Source organism: Oncorhynchus mykiss, chromosome 3, assembly GCF_013265735.2.
Source record: "Oncorhynchus mykiss isolate Arlee chromosome 3, USDA_OmykA_1.1, whole genome shotgun sequence".
NCBI lineage: Eukaryota > Metazoa > Chordata > Actinopteri > Salmoniformes > Salmonidae > Oncorhynchus > Oncorhynchus mykiss.
Window position 1 is genome coordinate 5,240,148 of NC_048567.1, and position 22,229 is coordinate 5,262,376.

The 22,229-nt window shown below is 45.1% G+C and overlaps 1 protein-coding gene across 2 annotated transcripts in view; it reads right to left on the reverse strand.

Moving 5' to 3' along the window:
• The window catches only part of LOC110534068 (copine-4), an 81,999-nt gene that overhangs the window by 9,808 nt on the left and 49,962 nt on the right, over nt 1-22,229 (reverse strand). The window contains exons 6-13 of one of the 2 annotated variants that reach the window (XM_036966592.1): nt 18,510-18,593; nt 18,336-18,425; nt 11,924-12,022; nt 7,577-7,663; nt 4,923-4,982; nt 3,027-3,160; nt 2,637-2,691; nt 2,036-2,087 (exon numbers count right to left, since the gene is read on the reverse strand). In XM_036966592.1, coding sequence (XP_036822487.1) covers nt 2,036-2,087; nt 2,637-2,691; nt 3,027-3,160; nt 4,923-4,982; nt 7,577-7,663; nt 11,924-12,022; nt 18,336-18,425; nt 18,510-18,593 — 661 coding nt within the window. The remainder of the gene's footprint in view (nt 1-2,035; nt 2,088-2,636; nt 2,692-3,026; nt 3,161-4,922; nt 4,983-7,576; nt 7,664-11,923; nt 12,023-18,335; nt 18,426-18,509; nt 18,594-22,229) is intronic. The other variant, XM_036966594.1, reaches the window with a different exon arrangement.

A 22,229-nucleotide genomic window follows, 5' to 3' on the forward strand; every position in this document is an offset into this window, starting at 1 on the left:
GTTCTTGTACTGATGTTTCTTCCAGAGGCAGTTTGGAACTCAGTAGTAGTGTTGCAACCGAGGACAGACGATTTTTACGTGCTGAGCGCTTCAGCACCCAGCGGTCTGTTCTGTAAGCTTGTGTAGCATACCACTTCGAGGCTGAGATGTTGTTGCTCTTAGTTGTTTCCACTTCACAATAACATCCCTTACCGGGGCTGCTGTAGCAGGGCAGAAATTTGAAGAACTGACTTGTTGGAAAGGTGGAATCCTATGATGGTGCCATGTTGAAAGTCACCTAGCTTTTCAGTAAGGCCATTCTACTGCCAATGTTTGTCTATGGAGATTGCATGGCTGTGTGCTATTTTTTTTTACACCTGTCAACAACGGGTGTGGCGGAAATAGCCGAATCCACTCATTTGAAAGAATGTCCACATACTATTGCATATATAGTGTACATTACAATCAAATTGCCACTGTAGCCTACTACTTGGCCATTGTTAAAGCAGTCAGATAAAGCTAGTACAGCCTCACTGTTCACAGTAAAACAGTAAAATAAAGCTGGTACAGCCTCACTGTTCACAGTAAAACAGTCAAATAAAGCTGGTACAGCCTCAGTGTTCACAGTAAAACAGTCAAATAAAGCTGGTACAGCCTCACTGTTCACAGTAAAACAGTCAAATAAAGCTGGTACAGCCTCACTGTTCACAGTAAAACAGTCAAATAAAGCTGGTACAGCCTCAGTGTTCACAGTAAAACAGTCAAATAAAGCTAGTACAGCCTCAGTGTTCACAGTAAAACAGTCAAATAAAGCTGGTACAGCCTCAGTGTTCACAGTAAAACAGTCAAATAAAGCTGGTACAGAATCACTGTTCACAGTAAAACAGTCAAATAAAGCTGGTACAGCCTCAGTGTTCACAGTAAAACAGTCAAATAAAGCTGGTACAGCCTCACTGTTCACAGGAAAACAGTCAAATAAAGCTGGTACAGCCTCAGGGTTCACAGTAAAACAGTCAAATAAAGCTGGTACAGCCTCAGTGTTCACAGTAAAACAGTCAAATAAAGCTGGTACAGCCTCACTGTTCACAGTAAAACAGTCAAATAAAGCTGGTACAGCTTCAGGGTTCACAGTAAAACAGTCAAATAAAGCTGGTACAGCCTCAGTTTTCACAGTAAACGCTGCGGTTGCTGTAACCGTTACCCACCCCGGTGTCTGTGCGGTAGTTCTAACCCTCGGGGCTCATTATCTGACTACAGCACAGACCTGGCCTCTCTCCTCCAGACATGATGTCCCTGTGGGGCAGTCAGGGTATTTAGCATTAACAGTCAACTTTAATGTGAAGAAAGGAAGGCTGGCTGCCACCAGGTTGATTGACATACGTTGATCCCCTGTAGTGTGCGATGACAGCGGCTTCATCCAGGCCTGTCTGTGGGACTTTATGCAGGTCACCTTTGGCTGTTCAACATTTTCCTGACGCCGTTTCGATTCTGAACAACTGTAGACTCACTGGTAAAACGTTTTATTGATGCATCCCTACAAAGTGCTTGGGCCGGCATGAGGAGAGAATGTGATAAATGTGGTTTTATTGTCTGGTTAATGTGTTATTAAAGATATGTGGTTTTATTATCTGGTTAATGTGTTATTAAAGACATGTGGTTTTATTATCTGGTTAATGTGTTATTAAAGACATGTGGTTTTATTATCTGGTTAATGTGTTATTAAAGATATGTGGTTTTATTATCTGGTTAATGTGTTATTAAAGACGTGGTTTTATTATCTGGTTAATGTGTTATTAAAGACATGTGGTTTTATTATCTGGTTAATGTGTTATTAAAGATATGTGGTTTTATTGTCTGGTTAATGTGTTATTAAAGGTAAATTTAAGCTTTTAATATTTAATAGTTATTCAGTGCAAGGGGAAATTGACCCCAATTTTGCCAATTTAAGGTCACAACCCACCCCAAAGCTGGTGATGAGCATTTGAGATAAAGCATTTTGACAGTCTGATTTCAAAGGCAGGGTGAACCTCTAATCTGTTTGAGGCGAAGCACCTACCTGCACATTCTGGGTTTTCCTCATTAAAATTCACTGCAAAATCGTGAGAAACCTGGAGGAAGATGAAAAATATGGACTATTGATCATCATGGAACAGTGCGACAAAGGAACACACACACACAGGCACACGCACGCACATTAACACAGAGTTGGCCAGAAGCAATCAATCACACAATCAAATGTAAAAGTCGACTGATGCATTTATGTGGGTTGGATAATGAGCATAATTGCGAGCCATGGTACCCCCCTCCCCTCCTCTCTGGACCAGAGGCAGCATCATGTGTCAGCCAGGGGTAGCACCAGTCACCCAGGCAGAATGGCCAGTATTTCCTGCTGGGCAGTTCAGTGACTCAGAGAGTCAATCCAGCAGTAGAGAACCCTGGGCTGGACCGGCCCATTCTGTGTGACAGAACAGTGCAGAGCAGAGGCCAGCGGGGTCCAGCGGGGGCCAGCGGGGGCCAGCCGGGTGTCGTAATCACTACAGAAGCAGGAGAGCAGAGCCAGAGTCTCACCTCATCTCATCTTGTCACAGGAGTGATTACGACACCCTGCTGAGGCTGAGCCATAGCCCAACTCTATGAAAAATATGGTTGGAAATTACCTTGAAGTCGGGCGGAATCTGAGCGCCGAAGCCAAACGCTGGGAACATTTTGTCACTGGATTGAAATGCATGCAGGGACAGAAAACAAAAGAGTGATTAGAATTTGAGCGATGGCACACTTGATTTTGAGCCAGGGATTGTTATCTGAAATGTGCATGCCCATAAACAAGTCCATTCTGCTGGTGACCCAGGACTACCATGGGCTCTGAATGACTTCTCATTTACATAACCTCTGAGTCACTGGACAACTAGAGGAAACTTTCACACACAAACTTTGAAAAGTTATTTTTTCAGGAGAGGACAAATCAACATTGAAGTCACGAGCAACAGTCATTGCACAACATTTGATATAATAGCTGTTAATGATTGGCTGAGTGTGATTGGCCTCACCTGTCGTAATCCTGGCAGATCTCCCCTACAGCGACCAGAGCTTTGAGGTACTCGTTAGGCTGGTATGGGTGGATGTAGTGTAGGGAGCAGCTGTTGTGAGGATCTCCGTTCGAGGCGGTGAAATCAATAGCTACCTGGGAAGACAAGTGGCAATCAAAGGGGAGTTTGACTCCAATTACCTCAAATGTATGCACCTTCCCTTTACACCTCTCACTCTGACACACACACCATCCCACCTTCCCTTTACACCTCTCCCTCACTCTGACACACACACCATCCCACCTTCCCTTTTACACCTCTCCCTCAATCTGACACACACACCATCCCACCTTCCCTTTACACCTCTCACTCTGACACACACACCATCCCACCTTCCCTTTACACCTCTCCCTCACTCTGACACACACACCATCCCACCTTCACTTTACACCTCTCCCTCACTCTGACACACACACCATCCCACCTTCCCTTTACACCTCTCACTCTGACACACACACCATCCCACCTTCCCTTTACACCTCTCACTCTGACACACACACCATCCCACCTTCCCTTTACACCTCTCACTCTGACACACACCATCCCACCTTCCCTTTACACCTCTCACTCTGACACATACACCATCCCACCTTCCCTTTACACCTCTCCCTCACTCTGACACACACACCATCCCACCTTCCCTTTACACCTCTCACTCTGACACACACACCATCCCACCTTCCCTTTACACCTCTCACTCTGACACATACACCATCCCACCTTCCCTTTACACCTCTCCCTCACTCTGACACATACACCATCCCACCTTCCCTTTACACCTCTCACTCTGACACATACACCATCCCACCTTCCCTTTACACCTCTCCCTCACTCTGACACATACACCATCCCACCTTCCCTTTACACCTCTCACTCTGACACACACCATCCCACCTTCCCTTTACACCTCTCCCTACCTCTGACACATACACCATCCCACCTTCCCTTTACACCTCTCACTCTGACACACACACCATCCCACCTTCCCTTTACACCTCTCCCTCACTCTGACACATACACCATCCCACTCTGTCTGCTCTGCTATCCTCTTCTACTCTGTTGGGCTTGTTCCCCCCCTCTCTCTTTTGTCATCTCTTATTCTTTTTCTCCTCATTTAAAGTCAGTCATCTCTTTGATTCTTTCTCTCACGTCTGTGATCTATGGATACATTGTTCATCGTTAGAAACAGTTAGAGGCAGAACGTTTCTCATCTGTTGTTCAGCCTGGCACAGAGAGAGAGCCTAACACTCTCGCCAAGGGATCTGAAGGAAGTATGGAGCCCATTTAAATGTCAACATCAACCACGGTCGCCTTTTAGGTGGTAGGAATAAAAGGAAAAGTTAGTGTGTCATAAGAGCAAACACTTCCTGGTCAATTAAGTGCACCTCAGTAAGACCTCCCTTGAGAAGTAGTTTCACACAAACACTATTTACAGGCAGGGGGCAGAGGGCATCCCTTAGCCAGAAAAACAACAGATAATTAGAACCCACGTGTTCACAGCTGGGAGAAAGGGATTCTTGAAAAGCTGCAGCTAATGGCAGAGGTTTGTTTCCCAGGTGGTGAAAATGAACCATTTTAACTATCAGAACAAAAGAGGATTATTTATGTAAGCTCCCTCAGCTAATGCCTAGACTTAAGCTCGGCAGGCTAACTCAGTCTTGTGGCACACATATGACCCTGGTTAAAACCCAGTCTGTCACATATACGTCATCCAACTAAAAAGAGAATAATGAGGGCAGTGCCATTTTTTAAAAGTCAAAATAATATGCATTATTTTGTGTATTTGAATACATTTTGGCATCCTGTGTGTGAATGTGTGAGTCATGCATGTTAGTGTGAGTGTCAGTGTGAACTCACTGTAAACTGGATCTGACAGCCTCCCATGATGTAATCCAGGAAGGAGTGCATCTTGATGATCTGTGGATGGGAGACAGCAGTTGAGGGCAGGGGACCTCAGCTATCCACAGTGAGAATTGACACCAATCACTTGGGGATGACATGACAGACACAGTAACTGACCACTTAGGAGCATCTTATCCCTTATTCCAGCCAATTACAAAGCAGCTAGTTTAGCATGTTAGCCATTAGCTTTGAGAAAGCAGCTGGCTGTGGGTGTTGTTCATTATGTCTCTGTTACAACTGGTGTCACATGTTGGCCAGTGTTGGGAAATCCCAGAGAGGAAGAAGTGGGGATTTACTCCGACCAAAATCTGTCTACGTGAGATAAGCCTTTTTTTTTGGTCTATGCGAGTGTGTCGAATTACGAGGCTTATTTAATCTAACAGCAGTTAAATAATGTTTAGGCTGTTACAAATTATATAAGTGGATGAACATGGCATTCCGGCAACTTTAGGAAATACGACTTAGTTGTGTCTGTTGTTCACACACGTATCTGCCCTCTCATTAGCTAGAATTGTTCCACTTTATCTCGCCTCCTCCCACCTGCCTCCCATCTTTGAGAACATGTAAACTCAGCAAAAAAAGAAACGTCCTCTCACTGTCAACTGCGTTTATTTTCAGCAAACTTAACGTGCAAATATTTGTTTATACATAACAAGATTCAAAAACTGAAACATAAACCAAACAAGTTCCACAGACATGTGACTAACAGAAATTGAATAATGTGTCCTCCTCATGGACTGCACCAGATTTGCCAGTTCTTGCTGTGAGATGTTACCACACTCTTCCACCAAGGCACCTGCAAGATCCCGGACATTTCTGGGGAAATTGGCCCTACCCCTCACCCTCTGATCCAACAGGTCCCAGACGTGCTCAATGGGATTGAGATCCGAGCTCTTCGCTGGCCATGGCAGAACACTGACATTCCTGTCTTGCAGGAAATCATGCACAGAACAATCATTATGGCTGGTGACATTGTCATGCTGGAGGGTCATGTCAGGATGAACCTGCAGGAAGGGTACCACATGAGGGAGGAGGATGTCTTCCATGTAACGCACAGCGTTAAGATTGCCTGCAATGACAACAAGCTCAGTCTGATGATGCTGTAACACATCCCCCAAGACCACTACAGACCCTCCACCTCCAAATCGATCCCGCTCCAAAGTACAGGCCTCGGTGTAACACTCAGTGAAGAGCACTTTTTGCCAGCCCTGTCTGGTCCAGCGACGGTGGGTTTGTGCCCATAGGCGACGTTGTTGCCGGTGATGTCTGGTGAGGACGTGCCTTACAACAGGTCTACAAGCCCTCAGTCCAGCCTCTCTCAGCCTATTGCGGACAGTCTGAGCACTGATGGAGGGATTGTGCGTTCCTGGTGTAACTCGGCAGTTGTTATTGCCATCCTGTACCTGTCCTGCAAGTGTTGTCATGTCTGCTCCAGCTCTTTCCTCCCCCTGGCGCTTGAAGGCCCCAGGTTGCCCTGCATCATGCACTCCTGCCATCCATCACGCACACCTGCCTTCCCTCGTCATGCGCATCAGCGTTATTGGACTCACCTGGACTCACTTATCATCTGTTCATTTCCTCCACTATATTTGTCAGTTCCCCAGCTCTGTTCCCCGCTACAGAATTGCATTGTTTTTTGTCCTTAGTATTAGTTTTATGACGCTGTTCCTGTCTCGTTTCATGTCCGTTATTTATTAAAAGTTTCACTCCCCGTTCCTGCTTCGTCTCTCCAGCTTCAACTCATGTGACAGGTGTGATGTTCGGATGTACCGATCCTGTGCAGGTGTTGTTACATGTGGTCTGCCACTGCGAGGACGATCAGCTGTCCATCCTGTCTCCCTGTAGTGCTGTCTTAGGCATCTCACAGTACGGACATTGCAATTTATTGCCCCGGCCACATCTGCAGTCCTCATGCCTCCTTGCAGCATGCCTAAAGCACGTTCACACAGATGAGCAGGGACGCTGGACATCTTTCTTTTGGTGTTTTTCAGAGTCAGTAGAAAGGCCTCCTTAATGTCCTAAGTTTTCATAACTGTGACCATTCCACAGGTGCATGTTCATTAATTGTTTATGGTTCATTGAACAAGCATGGGAAACAGTGTTGAAACCCCTTACAATGAAGATCTGTGAAGTTATTTGGATTTTTACTAATTACCTTTGAAAGACAGAGTCCTGAAAAAGGGACATTTATTTTTTTGCTGAGTTTATTTCCTTTGTTGGAGCAGTCACTCGACTATCTTCTCAATATAATAGATCATCTTGGTAAGTAGCAATCTGCCAATAAAGACACTGAGAAAGGCCAGCACTTATTTAATGGGAATATGTCTGCATTTAAAAACAACATTAGCTGTTCCACAGTGTCTCCATGCAGACATAGTTGTCCCCAAAATTACACTAATTTTAAGGTCATCCGTGGGTTCAGCAGATGAAAGAAATGTCATATTAGTCAGATTCCATCTGATCACAACCATCCTTCACATCCATAACAGCAACAGGATGATAAATGTTCTGGAACCGTCTGCCAATGAGACTTAGACATCAGGTTAGAGAAAGTGGTGGGCGGAGGAAGGATGGAATGAGTGTGTGAATGCGAGAGAATCGTGAATCACCTTGCACTGATTGAGAATGACGATACCAGAGTTCTTGTAATTCTTCTTCTTGATCTGATACTTGGGGTTTATACACTCCCATTGGACCTGGCGTTGATCAAATATAAAAACACTATCACAATAAGTACAGTATCATCCCTACAGTATGTGACTTGGTGGCGGGAGACTGACTGTGCTAAACAGAGTTTAAAAGAATCATTCAAAAATGACAGAATTGATAGACTATATCATCCCATTGGATAACATGGAGCGATGGTAGTGGAGGCCAGACAATGGAGTGAAAGAAAGCAATATGATCCACAGCAATGAGAAGTGGCAAGGAAATGGAACTGTGGAGCGTGTTAGGGAGAATAATTAGCAAATACAAGCAACAGCAGCCTGACGAGGTTTGGTTTCTGGATCATTTGTTCGTCACTAATGAGGGGAGCGTTATCCATTCATGACTGTACAGATTAGCCCAGTCATTTCAATCTGCTGCTCAAAAACAGAAAACAACTCCTGTGTTAAAATCCACCACTTTTCCTCTAAGGGTCATGGGAGAGAAAAACAAAACATCAGTCACCTAATCGTCTCAGGGACAGGCTGTCCGTGCCGTTCTCTGTCGTTCTCTTTAGCTTACAAAACCGATTATATGACCATTATCATAAAAGTGGATACCCAACTAGTTGTAGATCCATGAATGATTAGCAGATAATGGGTAAAAGAAAACTAGATATCTCCATCAGCCAAATCACCAATTTCAGTAGGAGTCAAAAGCCCCTGTGTATCCTACAGCATATGTGGCATTGGAGTCGAATGAAATGGGCCGTACTGTAACGAGTTTAATGCCCGCATGTCCTGCAGTCTTCTTAAATTCCATGAAGGAGCCAATTAGTGGTGTGACCGGCCTTTAAAAGCTTGCTGCGTTTGAGGCCCGAGCACCGTAGGGTTTATTTAGACTACGAAGTGAGCCACATTGTAATATAATTAGCCTAGAAGCCTCAGCCTGGAGCTCCTTTTGTGTGCTAATGAAGACACAGCTGTCTGCCTGGGCCAGTCGGCATGATGAAGGAGAGGCGTCCAGCGTTGTACGGCACTACGGGTTGTCACCTGTCATCCTCACCTTGAACGTCGACTAATTAAATGCATTCTTTCTTGTTCTTGTTCCAAGGGAAGCTGTTCGGTTTGCAAAACTCTGGACATTAGGTAAAAACTTTAAATGTCTTGAAACAGTCTCCTCAAACTGTCTCTTTAAGTGGTGATGAAGGCTGATCTCAATTAAAAGAGTAAAAAATAAATCTGTCTATATCAAAGTGCCTTCAATTGAAATCAAGGTTAAGTACCCTTTGACCTTTCAGGGCTGCAGTCCCATTATCATTTTACAGAAATACTCAGTTATACACATGGAATTATAGATATACCTTTCCTTAATGCAACCGCTGTGTCAGATTTCAAAAAAACTTTACGGAAAAAGCAAACCATGCAATAATCTGAGACGGCGCCCAGAAAATAAATAAAATTATCCGCTAGGTTGGAGTCAACAGAAACCAGAAATCACATTATAAATATTCCCTTACCTTTGATGATCTTCATCAGAATGCACTCCCAGGAATCCTAGTTCCACAATAAATGCTTGAATTGTTCAATAATGGCCATTATTTATGTCCAAGTAGCAACTTTTGTTAGGGCTTAGGTATACAAAACGCTCGTGCAGATCCATCCAAATGTCGGACAAAAACATCAAAAAGTTATATTACAGGTCGAAGAAACTTGTCAAACTAAGTATAGAATCAATCTTTAGGGTGTTGTGGAGAGTTCTCCAACTGGAGAATTCCTTTGTGTGTAGAGTTTGGATTTCATCTCAGGTTTTTGCCTGCCATATGAGTTCTGTTATACTCACAGACATCATTCAAACAGTTTTAGAAACTTCAGAGTGTTTTCTATCCAATACTAATAATAATATGCATATATTAGCAACTGGGACTGAGGAGCAGGCCGTTTACTCTGGGCACCTCTGGGCAACTTTCATCCAAGTTACTCAATACTGACCCTGCAGCCATAAGAAATAAGGTAAGGGTTATGGTTAAGGTTAGGGTGAGGGTAGGGGTTAAGGTTAGGGTAGGGATGTCACAAGGATGCCGAATAGCACTAACCATGGCTCAATGGATCCATTACCAAGCATTCTGAGCTGGAAGGAAACAGCAAGGATTCTTTCCCAAACACACCAGGCAGGACAGAACTTTCACTCTCTCACACCCTTGTCCTCCATACAGTGAAGGAGAGAGTGCTGATTTCTGAATTATACTGGTACAGAGAGAGAGACAGAGGAGACGGTGGCTACCGGATGATGGGGAGGCTCCTAGCTGAGAGATATCCATTGCAATTTGTTTGGTTTTTCCTGAAGGCTTCTGTCCTACTCTTCCCTGTGGAGCGCTGAAATATCCTCAGCACCCAATGAGAGAAGTAAGTATCTCCTCCGGGGGAGAAAAATGTCCTGAGCCCCAAATGGCCCCATGCCACTGCAGAGAGGACGCTACCCTCTGGTCACATCCCCCAGAGAGAGGACGCTACCCTCTGGTCACATCCCCCAGAGAGAGGACGCTACCCTCTGGTCACATCCCCCAGAGAGAGGACGCTACCCTCTGGTCACATCCCCCAGAGAGAGGACGCTACCCTCTGGTCACATCCCCCAGAGAGAGAACGCAACCCTCTGGTCACATCCCCCAGAGAGAGGACGCTACCCTCTGGTCACATCCCCCAGAGAGAGAACGCTACCCTCTGGTCACATCCCCCAGAGAGAGGACGCTACCCTCTGGTCACATCCCCCAGAGAGAGGACGCTACCCTCTGGTCACATCCCCCAGAGAGAGGACGCTACCCTCTGGTCACATCCCCCAGAGAGAGGACGCTACCCTCTGGTCACATCCCCCAGAGAGAGAACGCTACCCTCTGGTCACATCCCCCAGAGAGAGAACGCTATCCTCTGGTCACATCCCCCAGAGAGAGGACGCTACCCTCTGGTCACATCCCCCAGAGAGAGGACGCTACCCTCTGGTCACATCCCCCAGAGAGAGGACTCTACCCTCTGGTCACATCCCCCAGAGAGAGGACGCTACCCTCTGGTCACATCCCCCAGAGAGAGGACGCTACCCTCTGGTCACATCCCCCAGAGAAAGGACACTACCCTCTGGTCACATCCCCCAGAGAGAGGAAGCTAGATAAACCTTCAGAGGAGTTGGATGAAAACAAATCTCCTGTCGGCAACCCACATGAGCTCTGCCTCTCTAACCCACTTTTTCTCTGCTCTGACATATCATCTGGAGAGACATACATTGCAGTGAGTACAGAACCATATCAGAGTGTGATTCCTACAGTCTGAGAAGTCTTAGGTATATAATAATGACCATGTTTCACATTGTATAAATGATTGGAGACAAGCGCAGGAATACGTAATAGGGGTTTTAATACTCCACCCAAATGACACAACATGCCATGAAAGGCAGGACGAAGCCCAAAACAAACACGTATACAAACACACAGGGATGTAACCCAAACAAAAGAACGAGGTTAAACCTATAATAAATACAAAGGACGAGACCCAGAATAACAATGCACGGGATGAGACCAGTAATTATACTGCATGGGATGAGACCAGTAATTACACTGTACGGGATGAGACCAGTAATTACACTGCACTGGATGAGACCAGTAATTACACTGCACGGGATGAGACCAGTAATTACACTGCACGGGATGAGACCAGTAATTACAATGCACGGGATGAGACCAGTAATTACACTGCACGGGATGAAACCAGTAATTACACTGCACGGGATGAAACCAGTAATTACACTGCACGGGATGAGACCAGTAATTACACTGCACGGAATGAGACCAGGAATTACACTGCACGGGATGAGACCAGTAATTACACTGCACGGGATGAGACCTGTAATTACACTGCACGGGATGAGACCAGTAATTACACTGCACGGGATCCGTAATAACAATTGCATAAAACACGCAGCACGAACGCCAAAACACAGGTACTCACAGGACCAACAGACATGGTAACAATAATCGACCAGGACAATGGGGAACAAAGGGCACATATACAGTATACAATTACTAATCAGGGAAAATGGTAACCAGGAGTGCGTAATTAGACAGTGCAGTGAAGCCTAGAAGGCCGGTGATGTAGAACTCCGGAACTGGTGCAGGAAGGAGCAGCAGTACTGGGGGAATCCGTGACAGGCATCTAGAAATGATCATTTTACAAACTTGATTGATGCCTTCGCTACCTAAAAGAAAAACAACCAACGCTATCTAAACCCCACTTATAAACTCGCACAACACCTGTACAGCCTACCTGTCTCCCATCCATTGCCCCTCTCATCTCTTTGAATGTGGCCTGATATTCACCAATATAGTCGTGCTTCCCATTGGAGTCCCAGTCCCACACTGTGCACTGAAAGAGAGAGAGAGAGAGAGAGAGAGAGAGAGAGAGAGAGAGAGAGAGAGAGAGCGAGAGAGAGAGAGAGAGAGAGAAGAAAGGGAGAGAGAGAGAGCGAGGGGGAAGGGAGAGAGAGAGAGAGAGAGAGAGAGAGAGAGAGAGAGAAAGAGAGGAGATGAGAAGAGAGAAAGAGTAGGTTAGAAAAAGTGACTTCAGTTAATGATCAAATACTACGGTGTCAATATGTACATATCACCTAAACCCATCTGTGAATGCTGCAGTTGAACAAGATCTCCAGACTGAATGTGACCAACTCTGTGGTGTCATGTAGATTCTGTGGTATGGTTGAAAGCTCTTCCCCTGGTGTTCACACTCGTTACAACTCACTGTGACCAGTTTCAGAACTAGAGCAGACTCCCCTGTGATGCTTCTCCATTAATAAATCAGTAAGGCGACTTTGCTGGAGTTTTAATAGTCTCATGAAATATAGAATTGAGGATGTGAAAGGCTTTTGACATAAGACAGAGAGAGAGAACATTGAATTTGTGTGTGTATATGTTTATTTTGTTTAACATTATACATTTTTAAATGAATTACTACACTTAATTTTTAAGCACACGTTTTATCATAATTTCTTATAAAAAGATCTGTCAGCGGTATTTTGCAGAGGGGGAACACTAACTGGACCAGGCAAAAAGTACCCTCTCAACCCCCCTCCCTTTTCTCCTTAGTAAGTGGTTTCTTCCAAGGTGCACCACCGAGCAAAGATATGCTAAGCAGGTCACTAGATACTCTTGTGCATGCAGACAGTATCGTCAGTTGAGGAGGAGAGAGAGTGTTGAGTTACATGCACAGCGTTTGATTTGATTTTTGCTGCCAGTGATGGGCAGGACTCGCAGGAGGAATGTATGTAAATCATTGTCCGGGTCGTTGTCCTGTTGGAAGGTGAAACTTCACCCCAGTCTCAGGTCCTGAGAGCTCTTGAACAGGTTTTCATCAAGGATCTCTCTGTGCTCCATTCATCTTTTCCTCGATCCTGCTTGTCTCCCAGTCCCTGTTGTTGAAAAACATCCCCACCGCATGATGCCGCCCCCACCATGCTTCATCGCCAGACGTGACATTTGGCATTCAGGCTAAAGAGTTCAATCTTGGTTTCATCAGACCAGAGAATCTTGTTTCTCATGGTCTGAAAGTCTTTAGCTGCCTTTTGGCAAACTCCAATCGGGCTTTTATATGCCTTTTACTCAGGAGTGGCTTCCGTCTGGCCACTCTACCATAAAGGCCTGATTGGTGGAGTGCTGCAGAGATGGTTGTCCTTCTGGAAGGTTCTCCCATCTCTACAGAGGAACTCAGGAGCTCTGTCAGAGTCACCATCGGGTTCTTGGTCACCTCCCTGACCAAGGCATTTCTCCCCCGATTGCTCAGTTTGGCCGGGCGTCCAGCTCTTGGAAGAGTCTTGGTGGTTAAGAATGATGGAGGACACTGTGTTCTTGGGGACCTTCAATGCTACAGAAATTTTTTGGTAAACTTCCCCAGATCTGTGCCTCGACACAATCCTGTCTCGGCGCTCTATGGACAATTCCTTTGACCTCATGGCTTGTTTCTTGCTCTGACATACACTGTCAACTGTGGGACACAAGTGTGTGCCTTTCCAAATCATGTCCAATCAATTTAATTTACCACAGGTGGACTCCAATGAAGTTGTAGAAACATCTCAAGGATAATTCATGGAAACAGGATGCACCTGAGCTCAATTTCGAGTCTCATAGCAAAGGGTCCTAATACTTATGTAAATAAGGTATTTCTGTTTTTTACTTTTAATAAACTTGCAACATTTCTAAAAAACTGTTTTCGCTTTGTCAATATGGGGTATTGTGTGTAGGTTGATGAGTATCTGTATTTATTTAAATATTTTTTAAAAATAAGGCTGTAACGTAACAAAATGTGGAAAAAGGAATGGGGTCTGAATACTTTCCGAATGCACTGTATGTACAGTAACAGTGTGGCAGTTGTACTAAACTCCTAAGGCATAACATTTGTCATAGAATCAACGTGCATCATTCATTAAACTGACATGTGAACAGATAAAGAGGTAAGCTTAGATAGCTTCTGTTTCACTTCTTTTTTTTGTACATAGTATTAGACATAATGATTATGGCTCTAGATTGCAGGAACAAGCTGTTTCAGTTGTTCGAAAAATACTAAATCCTCAGAATTCCAGAGGGGGGCTGGCCAGTCCCACACACACACACAGTCTTCATCCTCACATACCTCTAAAATAATGGCTGCATGACGCCACTGTTCGTGTGTGTGTGTGTGTGTGTGTGTGTGTGTGTGTGTGTGTGTGTGTGTGTGTGTGTGTCTAGGTTTCACATGGATCATGGATGAATACACTGACCTCTGACCCTCATTTGGCCATTAGCTATGCTGAACATTCATCTATGATACACATTCACTGCAGTGACAATTCCAGGACAGCCTCCTACATCCATGGTTGTGTCAAGTGTCAGAACCGTGGCATTGTAACGTCTGTTTAATAAATGTGTGTTCAATTAATGCTCTTGTATTATACAGTTTGTGATAAGGAGGTTAACCTGCGCTAACATTAACAGCATCTTGTGAAAAGTCCCATTGGAGGGGAAGACATTTTATTATCCATTAAAACTAGAGGCATATTAACTCCACAGGGAATCATTCACTATCACTGCTTCTGAAACCCACACACACATCCACCCACACATCCACCCACACACCCACCCACACCCCTAACACACATCCACCCACACCCCTAACACACATCCACCCACACCCCTAACACACATCCACCCACACATCCACCCACACCCCTAACACATATCCACCCACACATCCACCCACACCCCTAACACACATCCACCCACACATCCACCCACACATCCACCCACACCCCTAACACATATCCACCCACACATCCACCCAAATCCACCCACACCCCATAACACACATCCACCCACCCACACCCCTAACACATATCCATCCACACCCCTAACACATATCCATCCACACCCCTAACACATATCCATCCACACCCCTAATAAACATCCACCCACCCACACCCCTAACACATATCCATCCACACCCCTAACACATATCCACCCACACCCCTAACACATATCCATCCACACCCCTAACACATATCCATCCACACCCCTAACACACATCCACCCACACCCCTAACACATATCCATCCACACCCCTAACACACATCCACCCACACCCCTAACACACATCCACCCACACCCCTAACACATATCCATCCACACCCCTAACACATATCCATCCACACCCCTAACACATATCCATCCACGCCCCTAACACATATCCATCCACACCCCTAACACATATCCATCCACACCCCACACACACTCGGTCATGCTTAAGTGGATATTATGGAATGGAAATCTGACACTGGATTAAAGGGATCAGAAGGACTTTGACACATGCTTGTCAGCCATCCGCATCTCTCTCCACAGCAACCCCACTTTCCCTCCTTAAGTAACCATGAATACTGCAAGGACAAGAGGGTCATTCCCCTTTAAAGGCCCTGTCTCTCAGCTCCATCCAGATACCCCACCAGGTAGACGGTGAGACTCCTCATTGGGCTTGGCAAGGAGGGCTAAATTGGTGTCTTTTCTACATGACTCTCTTTTCCTCTGGTGAAAGGCTCAACCAATTGGGTAGCTGTCCAATTAACAAGAAGTGATATTCAGGGGGCAGAGAGGTTGAAGGGGAGGGCGGGACTTTCATCCAAAACCATTAGCTTCCCTCATTAACTAGACAGAACTAGAAGAGCTGGGTCATATGGAATCTCTGCTTCGATATCAGAACACTGACATCATCTACTGTATGGATTCTAGATATTCTCAACTCAAGTGTGCAGTTGAAATTACTAAAGAACTTCAAAGAACTTATCACATTTCAATAAGATGATGACTGAGACCCAAAGGAAGAGATAGGCCTACCACCCTCCTTTCTAAGCATTTACATACTGTCACAATGTGTTAGTTTAGCTGACCGTTCTATTTCACAGATTTGTATAATTTAGCATTACTTTTAGATAGCCCTGGCTGGCAAAGGTCTTCGTTTTGTGTAAGGAGGGTATGGATGAATATTATCTGTCCATTGATGGTTGTTGGGAACAATGCTCTTTGCTGCTCGCTGATGTGTCTGTACTTTCCAGCAATAACACCGTTGGGTCCAATAGTCACCATTACTAGCCGTGCTTCAAATATAGCGTTCCCTGACGTTCTAAATGAGCTACCCCTATGATTCTACATTATGGTCTACTATTATGATGCTACCATTATGGTCTACTATTATGATGCTACCATTATGGTCTACCATTATGATGCTACTATTATGATGCTACATTATGGTCTACTATTATGATGCTACCATTATGGTCTACTATTATGATGCTACCATTATGGTCTACTATTATGATGCTACCATTATGATGCTACCATTATGGTCTACTATCATGGTGCTACTATTATGATGTTACTATTATGATGTTACTATTATGATGTTACTATTATGATGTTACTATTATGATGTTACTATTATGATGCTACTATTATGATGCTACTATTATGATGTTACTATTATGATGCTACCATTATGGTCTACCATTATGATGCTACCATTATGATCTACTATTATGATGCTACTATTATGATGTTACTATTATGATGTTACTATTATGATGTTACGATTATGATGTTACTATTATGATGTTACTATTATGATGCTACCATTATGGTCTACCATTATGATGCTACCATTATGATCTACAATTATGATGTTACTATTATGATGTTACTATTATGATGTTACTATTATGATGTTACTATTATGATGTTACTATTATGTGCTACTATTATGGTGCTAGTGGGCAAGACAGTATAGGACTCACCATGTCCCACTGGATGACCAATCCCAACAGACAAACAGGAAGCTCTTTCCCTGAAACCACTAGTTGTTAAGCAGTGGCTCTGTATAATTTGAATATTTATTTCAAAAAGGTTTGCTGATACCATGGGTGCAGTTAATATTGGTAGCAATATGGTCAGACAGTTTCTTAGCCTTCAACGTTTAAATGTGAATGATCTCTTTAGCTCCATGTCATTTCCTGCCCTGGGGTTAATTGCTGTTGGCCCCACCAACACACATCCAACCCTACAGTGACCTCATCACTCATACCCCTAAAGAGCACCACCGTGGCAACTGGGGCTGATTGAAATCTTGGGATGGAGAGGAGAGGTGTGATTGGTAACATGGAGGGATTGGGACAAGAAGTAGGTGGGAGGGAGTTGGGGGTGGGGGCATCGACAGCTTAACCTCCTCCCACCTCCGCACCACCCTCTCTATCTCCTTGACTGGAGAGGAGGGAATGAAGAATAGAGGGAAGGAGAGAGAGAAAGAGAGAGAGAGAGAGAGACTCAGTGCCCCTAAACACAATGAGACACTGCTGCAGCTCATTGTTGGTGCCTAAATGTTTAATGAGAAAGTCTTATTTGTTTAGAGCAGGCCCTTCAGGCGCTCATTAGACTAACTGTAGTTTAATGATTTAGTAATGCCAGGGAGTTAGAAAGGGGGGAAAAGGCAATAATACACACACACACAAACAAGCACACACACGAGGCAATAAAGGCAAAAAGGGGAAGATGCCGACCATGTGAGACAGAAGGAGGGGGGCTGAAAGAGAACACGAGAGGGAGGAAAGAGGAGGAGTTATAAAGGTGGTGGGGGCGGGGCGTTTGAGAGTCTCTCTCTTTCCACTCCCCTGGTCTAATAGACGTCCCCCGTCTTGGTCCTGTATGATCAGGCCAAGCCACAAATGACTCGTCTAGAGAGCCCTCAAACTCAACTCTGAACCTCGATGCCAGTTCATTTTTACATTGTTCCCCTCTAATCAGGGACTGATTGACTGGAGAGGAGGAAATGAAAAATAGAGGGAAGGAGAGAGAGACCAATCAGGGACTGATTTAGACCTGGGACACCAGGTGGGTGGTATTAATTATCAAGTAGAACAGAAAACCAGGGATAAGAGTTGAATACCCCTGCTATAGAGAATCCCCTTCCTCCTTAGTCTAGCACTCCCTCCTGACTCTAGTAGACAAACCCCTCATAGGATTGAGGCCATGGTGCTGAAATCAGTATTGCTCACCTGCCAGTCAGTCCACTACTGTGGCAAAAGTGCACAATCAGGTCCCCTGGGCTGGCGAGAAGACATAGAGCCAAGCACATACATACATACATACAATCAATCAGACACACACGTCTATACCTTTAGAGGCCGGTCATGGTCTCCACTGCAGAGGGAATTCAGGGAAGTCTTGAAGGTTTTCCACACCGGGTTAAGGTTGTTCATAACAGTCTGTGAGTGAAACAGGAAAGAGAAATGGAAATAAGCTAAAGCAATTGGATGGATCTGTTTGAACAAAACGACTGCTGGTTTTACCTCTGTTCTGTGCACAAGCTGTAGCGTGTCGTCATCGTTCATCCTGAAGATCTCCAGGAAAGGGTCTGATTTGCTAAAAAAGTCCTGCACAGAGAGATACATGGTGGGCTTTCAGAAATACATCAACTACCATCTTAATGCCATGCTGAGGGATTGCAATATTTCCCTCCCAACCGCTTTGGCCCTAAAACTGTGAAAGTGGTCAATAAAATACCTAACGTTGTTGTGCGGAAGATGGTTGCCATGTTGTCCAAATTCATGCATTTATCAAAGTCAACAACACACTGAGGTCCTCTACAAACGCTCCTGTATGTGTATAGGTAATCTACATGGAATATATATTACACATAGGATATACTGTACTGACACCTAACTAACTCTCTGCCACTATATCTCTTCCTGTGAGGCTGGTCTTTCTCCTTCCTGTTCATTGATTCATAGAGCTGAGCTGTGATGCAATCTGTAGGAGGGTTATCTCTGGTAACTCCCTAGACGGGTGCCAAAACTCCTGAACAGCTAAATTAGCTGAAGAAATACTGTACCTCATACAATACTCCAGACCCTGAGGTTGTAACTCGTTACAGTATACAGCTAAGACGCCTTTCAAATTGTCTTGGTACTTTGACTTATCTAATAAGAGCAGCACTGGGAAGTAGAAAATCACAGATTGTTCTCAACACTTTTGAACAACAAGTAGAAATGTCAAATTGCAGATTGCATTTCTTCAACAAGCAGGACGCACAGGATGTACTTCAAAATCCCGGTCATTGGAAAGAGAAAGAGACGCAGGTATAGAGGACATAGGGAGAGGTGCCTTGTAAGGATCCGCCAACGGCGAGTGGGAAATCTGCCCTCACCATCAGTATTACTTGCCAACGTACAATCATTGAACAATAAATTAGACGATGATTAGACGTACGATCACGATCACATTAGACGTACGATCACAAATATCCTACCAACAGGACATCAAAAACTGTAATATCTTATGTTTCACCAAATCGTGGCTGAATGACAACATGGATAACATTCAGCTGGTTGTAACGCCCGGGGTGTAGTGGGAAAGAAGTCAGGCGCAGGAAGCAGAGAGTTCAGGGTAGCGCTACTTTTTAATGCACCACAACAGTGAACAGACGCCATCCCTAACAAATGCCCCAAACACGGGGGACTTAAACAGTCCAGCAAAATCCAAACACATGGACCACCGTGGCATACAGCCGTGTACACAGGTACACTGAAAATAATCCTGCACAACCAGCAGGCGGGCCGGCTGGTAAATAAAGCCCAACCAATTAACCTAAACTAAACACAGGTGCAACCAAAAAACAGAAAAGGGGGAAAAGGGATCAGTGGCAGCTAGTAGGCCGGTGACGACGACCGCCAAGCGCCACCCGAACAGGAAGGGGAGCCACCTTCGGTAGGTGGGATATACGCTGCACTGGCTAGATAGAACAGCACACTCCGAAGACGAGGGTGGTCTGTGTATATTAGTAAACAACAGCTGGTGCACGAAATCTAAGGAAGTCTCTATATTCTGCTCACCTGAAGTGGAGTATCTCATGATAGTGTTCATCTATATTTTGTGTGGCTGTTTATTTACCACCACAGACGGATGCTGGCACTAAGACTGCACTCAGTCAGCTGTATAAGGTAATAAGAAAACAGGAAACTGCTCACCCAGAAGCTTCTAGTGGCCGGGGACTTAAATGCAGGGAAACATTAATCCATTTTACCTCATTTCTATCAGCATGTTATATGTCAACCAGAGGGGGAAAAAATTCTAGATCACCTTTACTCCACACACAGAGATGCGTACAAAGCTCTCCCTCGCCCTCCTTTGGCAAATTTGACCATAATTCTATCCTCCTGATCCCTGCCGACAAGCAAAAACTAAAGCAGGAAGCACCAGTGACTCGGTCTATTAAAAAAGCAGCCAGATAAAGCAGATGCTAAACTACAGGACTGTTTTGCTATCACAGACTGGAACATGTTCCGGGATTCTTCCAATGGCATTGAGGAGTACACCACATCAGTCACTGGCTTTATCAAAAAGTGCATCGAGGAAGTCGTCTCCACAGTGAAAGTGCATACATAGCCCAACCAGAAGCCATGGATTACAGACAACATTCCCAGTGAGCTAAAGGGTAGGTGCGGAACTATAACCTGGAAGCTTATAAGAAATCCTGCTACGACGAACCATCAGACAGGTAAAGCGCCAATAAAGGACTAAAATTGAATCGTACTACACTGGCTCCGATGCTCATCGGGTGTGGCAGGGCCTGCAAACTATTACAGACTACAAATGGAAGCACAGCCGCGAGCTGTCCAGTGACACGAACCTACCAGACGAGCTAAATCACTTCTATGCTCGCTTCGAGGCAAGCAACACTGAGGCAACACTGAGGTAGCCGATGTGAGTAAGGCCGCTGGCAAGGCATGTGTTGACCAACTGGCAGGTGTCTTCACTGACATTTTCAACATGTCCCTGATTGAGTCTGTAATACCAACATGTTTCAAGCAGACCACCATAGTCTCTGTGCCCAAGAACACGAAGGCAACCTGCCTAAATGACCACAGACCCGTAGCACTCAAGTCCGTAGCCGTGAGTGCTAGGCTGGTAATGGCTCACATTAACACCATTATCCCAGAAACCCTAGACCCACTCCGATTTGCATAACGCTCAAAAAGATCCACAGATGATGCAATCTATATTGTACTCCACATTGCCCTTTCCCACCTGGACAAAATAAACACCTACGTGAGAATACTATTCATTGACTACAGCTCAGCGTTCAACACCATAGTGCCCTCAAAGCTCATCACTAAGCTAAGGATCCTGGGACTAAACACCTCCCTCTGCAACTGGGTCCTGGACTTCCTGACGGGCCGCCCAGAGGTGGTAAGGGTAGGTAGCAACACATCTGACACACTGATCCTCAATACTGGAGCACCTCAGGGGTGTGTGCTCAGTCCCCTCCTGTACTCCCTGTTCACCCATGACTGCATGGCCAGACACGACTCCAACACCATAATTAAGTTTGCAGACGACACAACAGTGGTAGGCCTGATCACCGACAACAACAAGACAGCCTATGGGGAGACACCTGGCCGGGTGGTACCAGAATAACAACTTATCCCTCAATATAATCAAGACAAAGGAGATGATTTTGGACTACAGGAAAAGGAGGACCGAGGACGCCCTCATTCTCATCGAGGGGGCTGTAGTGGAGCAGGTTGAGAGCTTCAAGTTCCTTGGTGTCCACATCACCAACCAACTTGAATGGTCCAAACACACCAAGATAGTCGTGAAAACCTTTCCCCCCCAAGAGACTGAAAATATTTGGTATGGGTCCTCAGATCCTCAAAAGGTTCTACAGCTGCAACATCGAGAGCATGGTTGCATCACTGCCTGGTACGGCAACTGCTCTGCCTCCAATCGCATGGCACTACAGAGTGTAGTGTGAACAGCCTAGTACATCACTGGGGCTAAGCTGCCAGCCATCCAGGACCTCTACACCAGGTGGTGTCAGAAGAAGTCCCTAAAAATTGTAAAAAGACCCCAGCCACCCCAGTCATAGACTGCTCTCTCTTCTACCACATGGCAAATGGTACTGGAGCGCCAAGTCTTGGTGCAAGAGGCTTCTAAACAGCTTTCACCCCCAAGCCATAAGACTCCTGAACCGGTAATCAAATGGCTACCCAGACCATCTGCATTGTGTG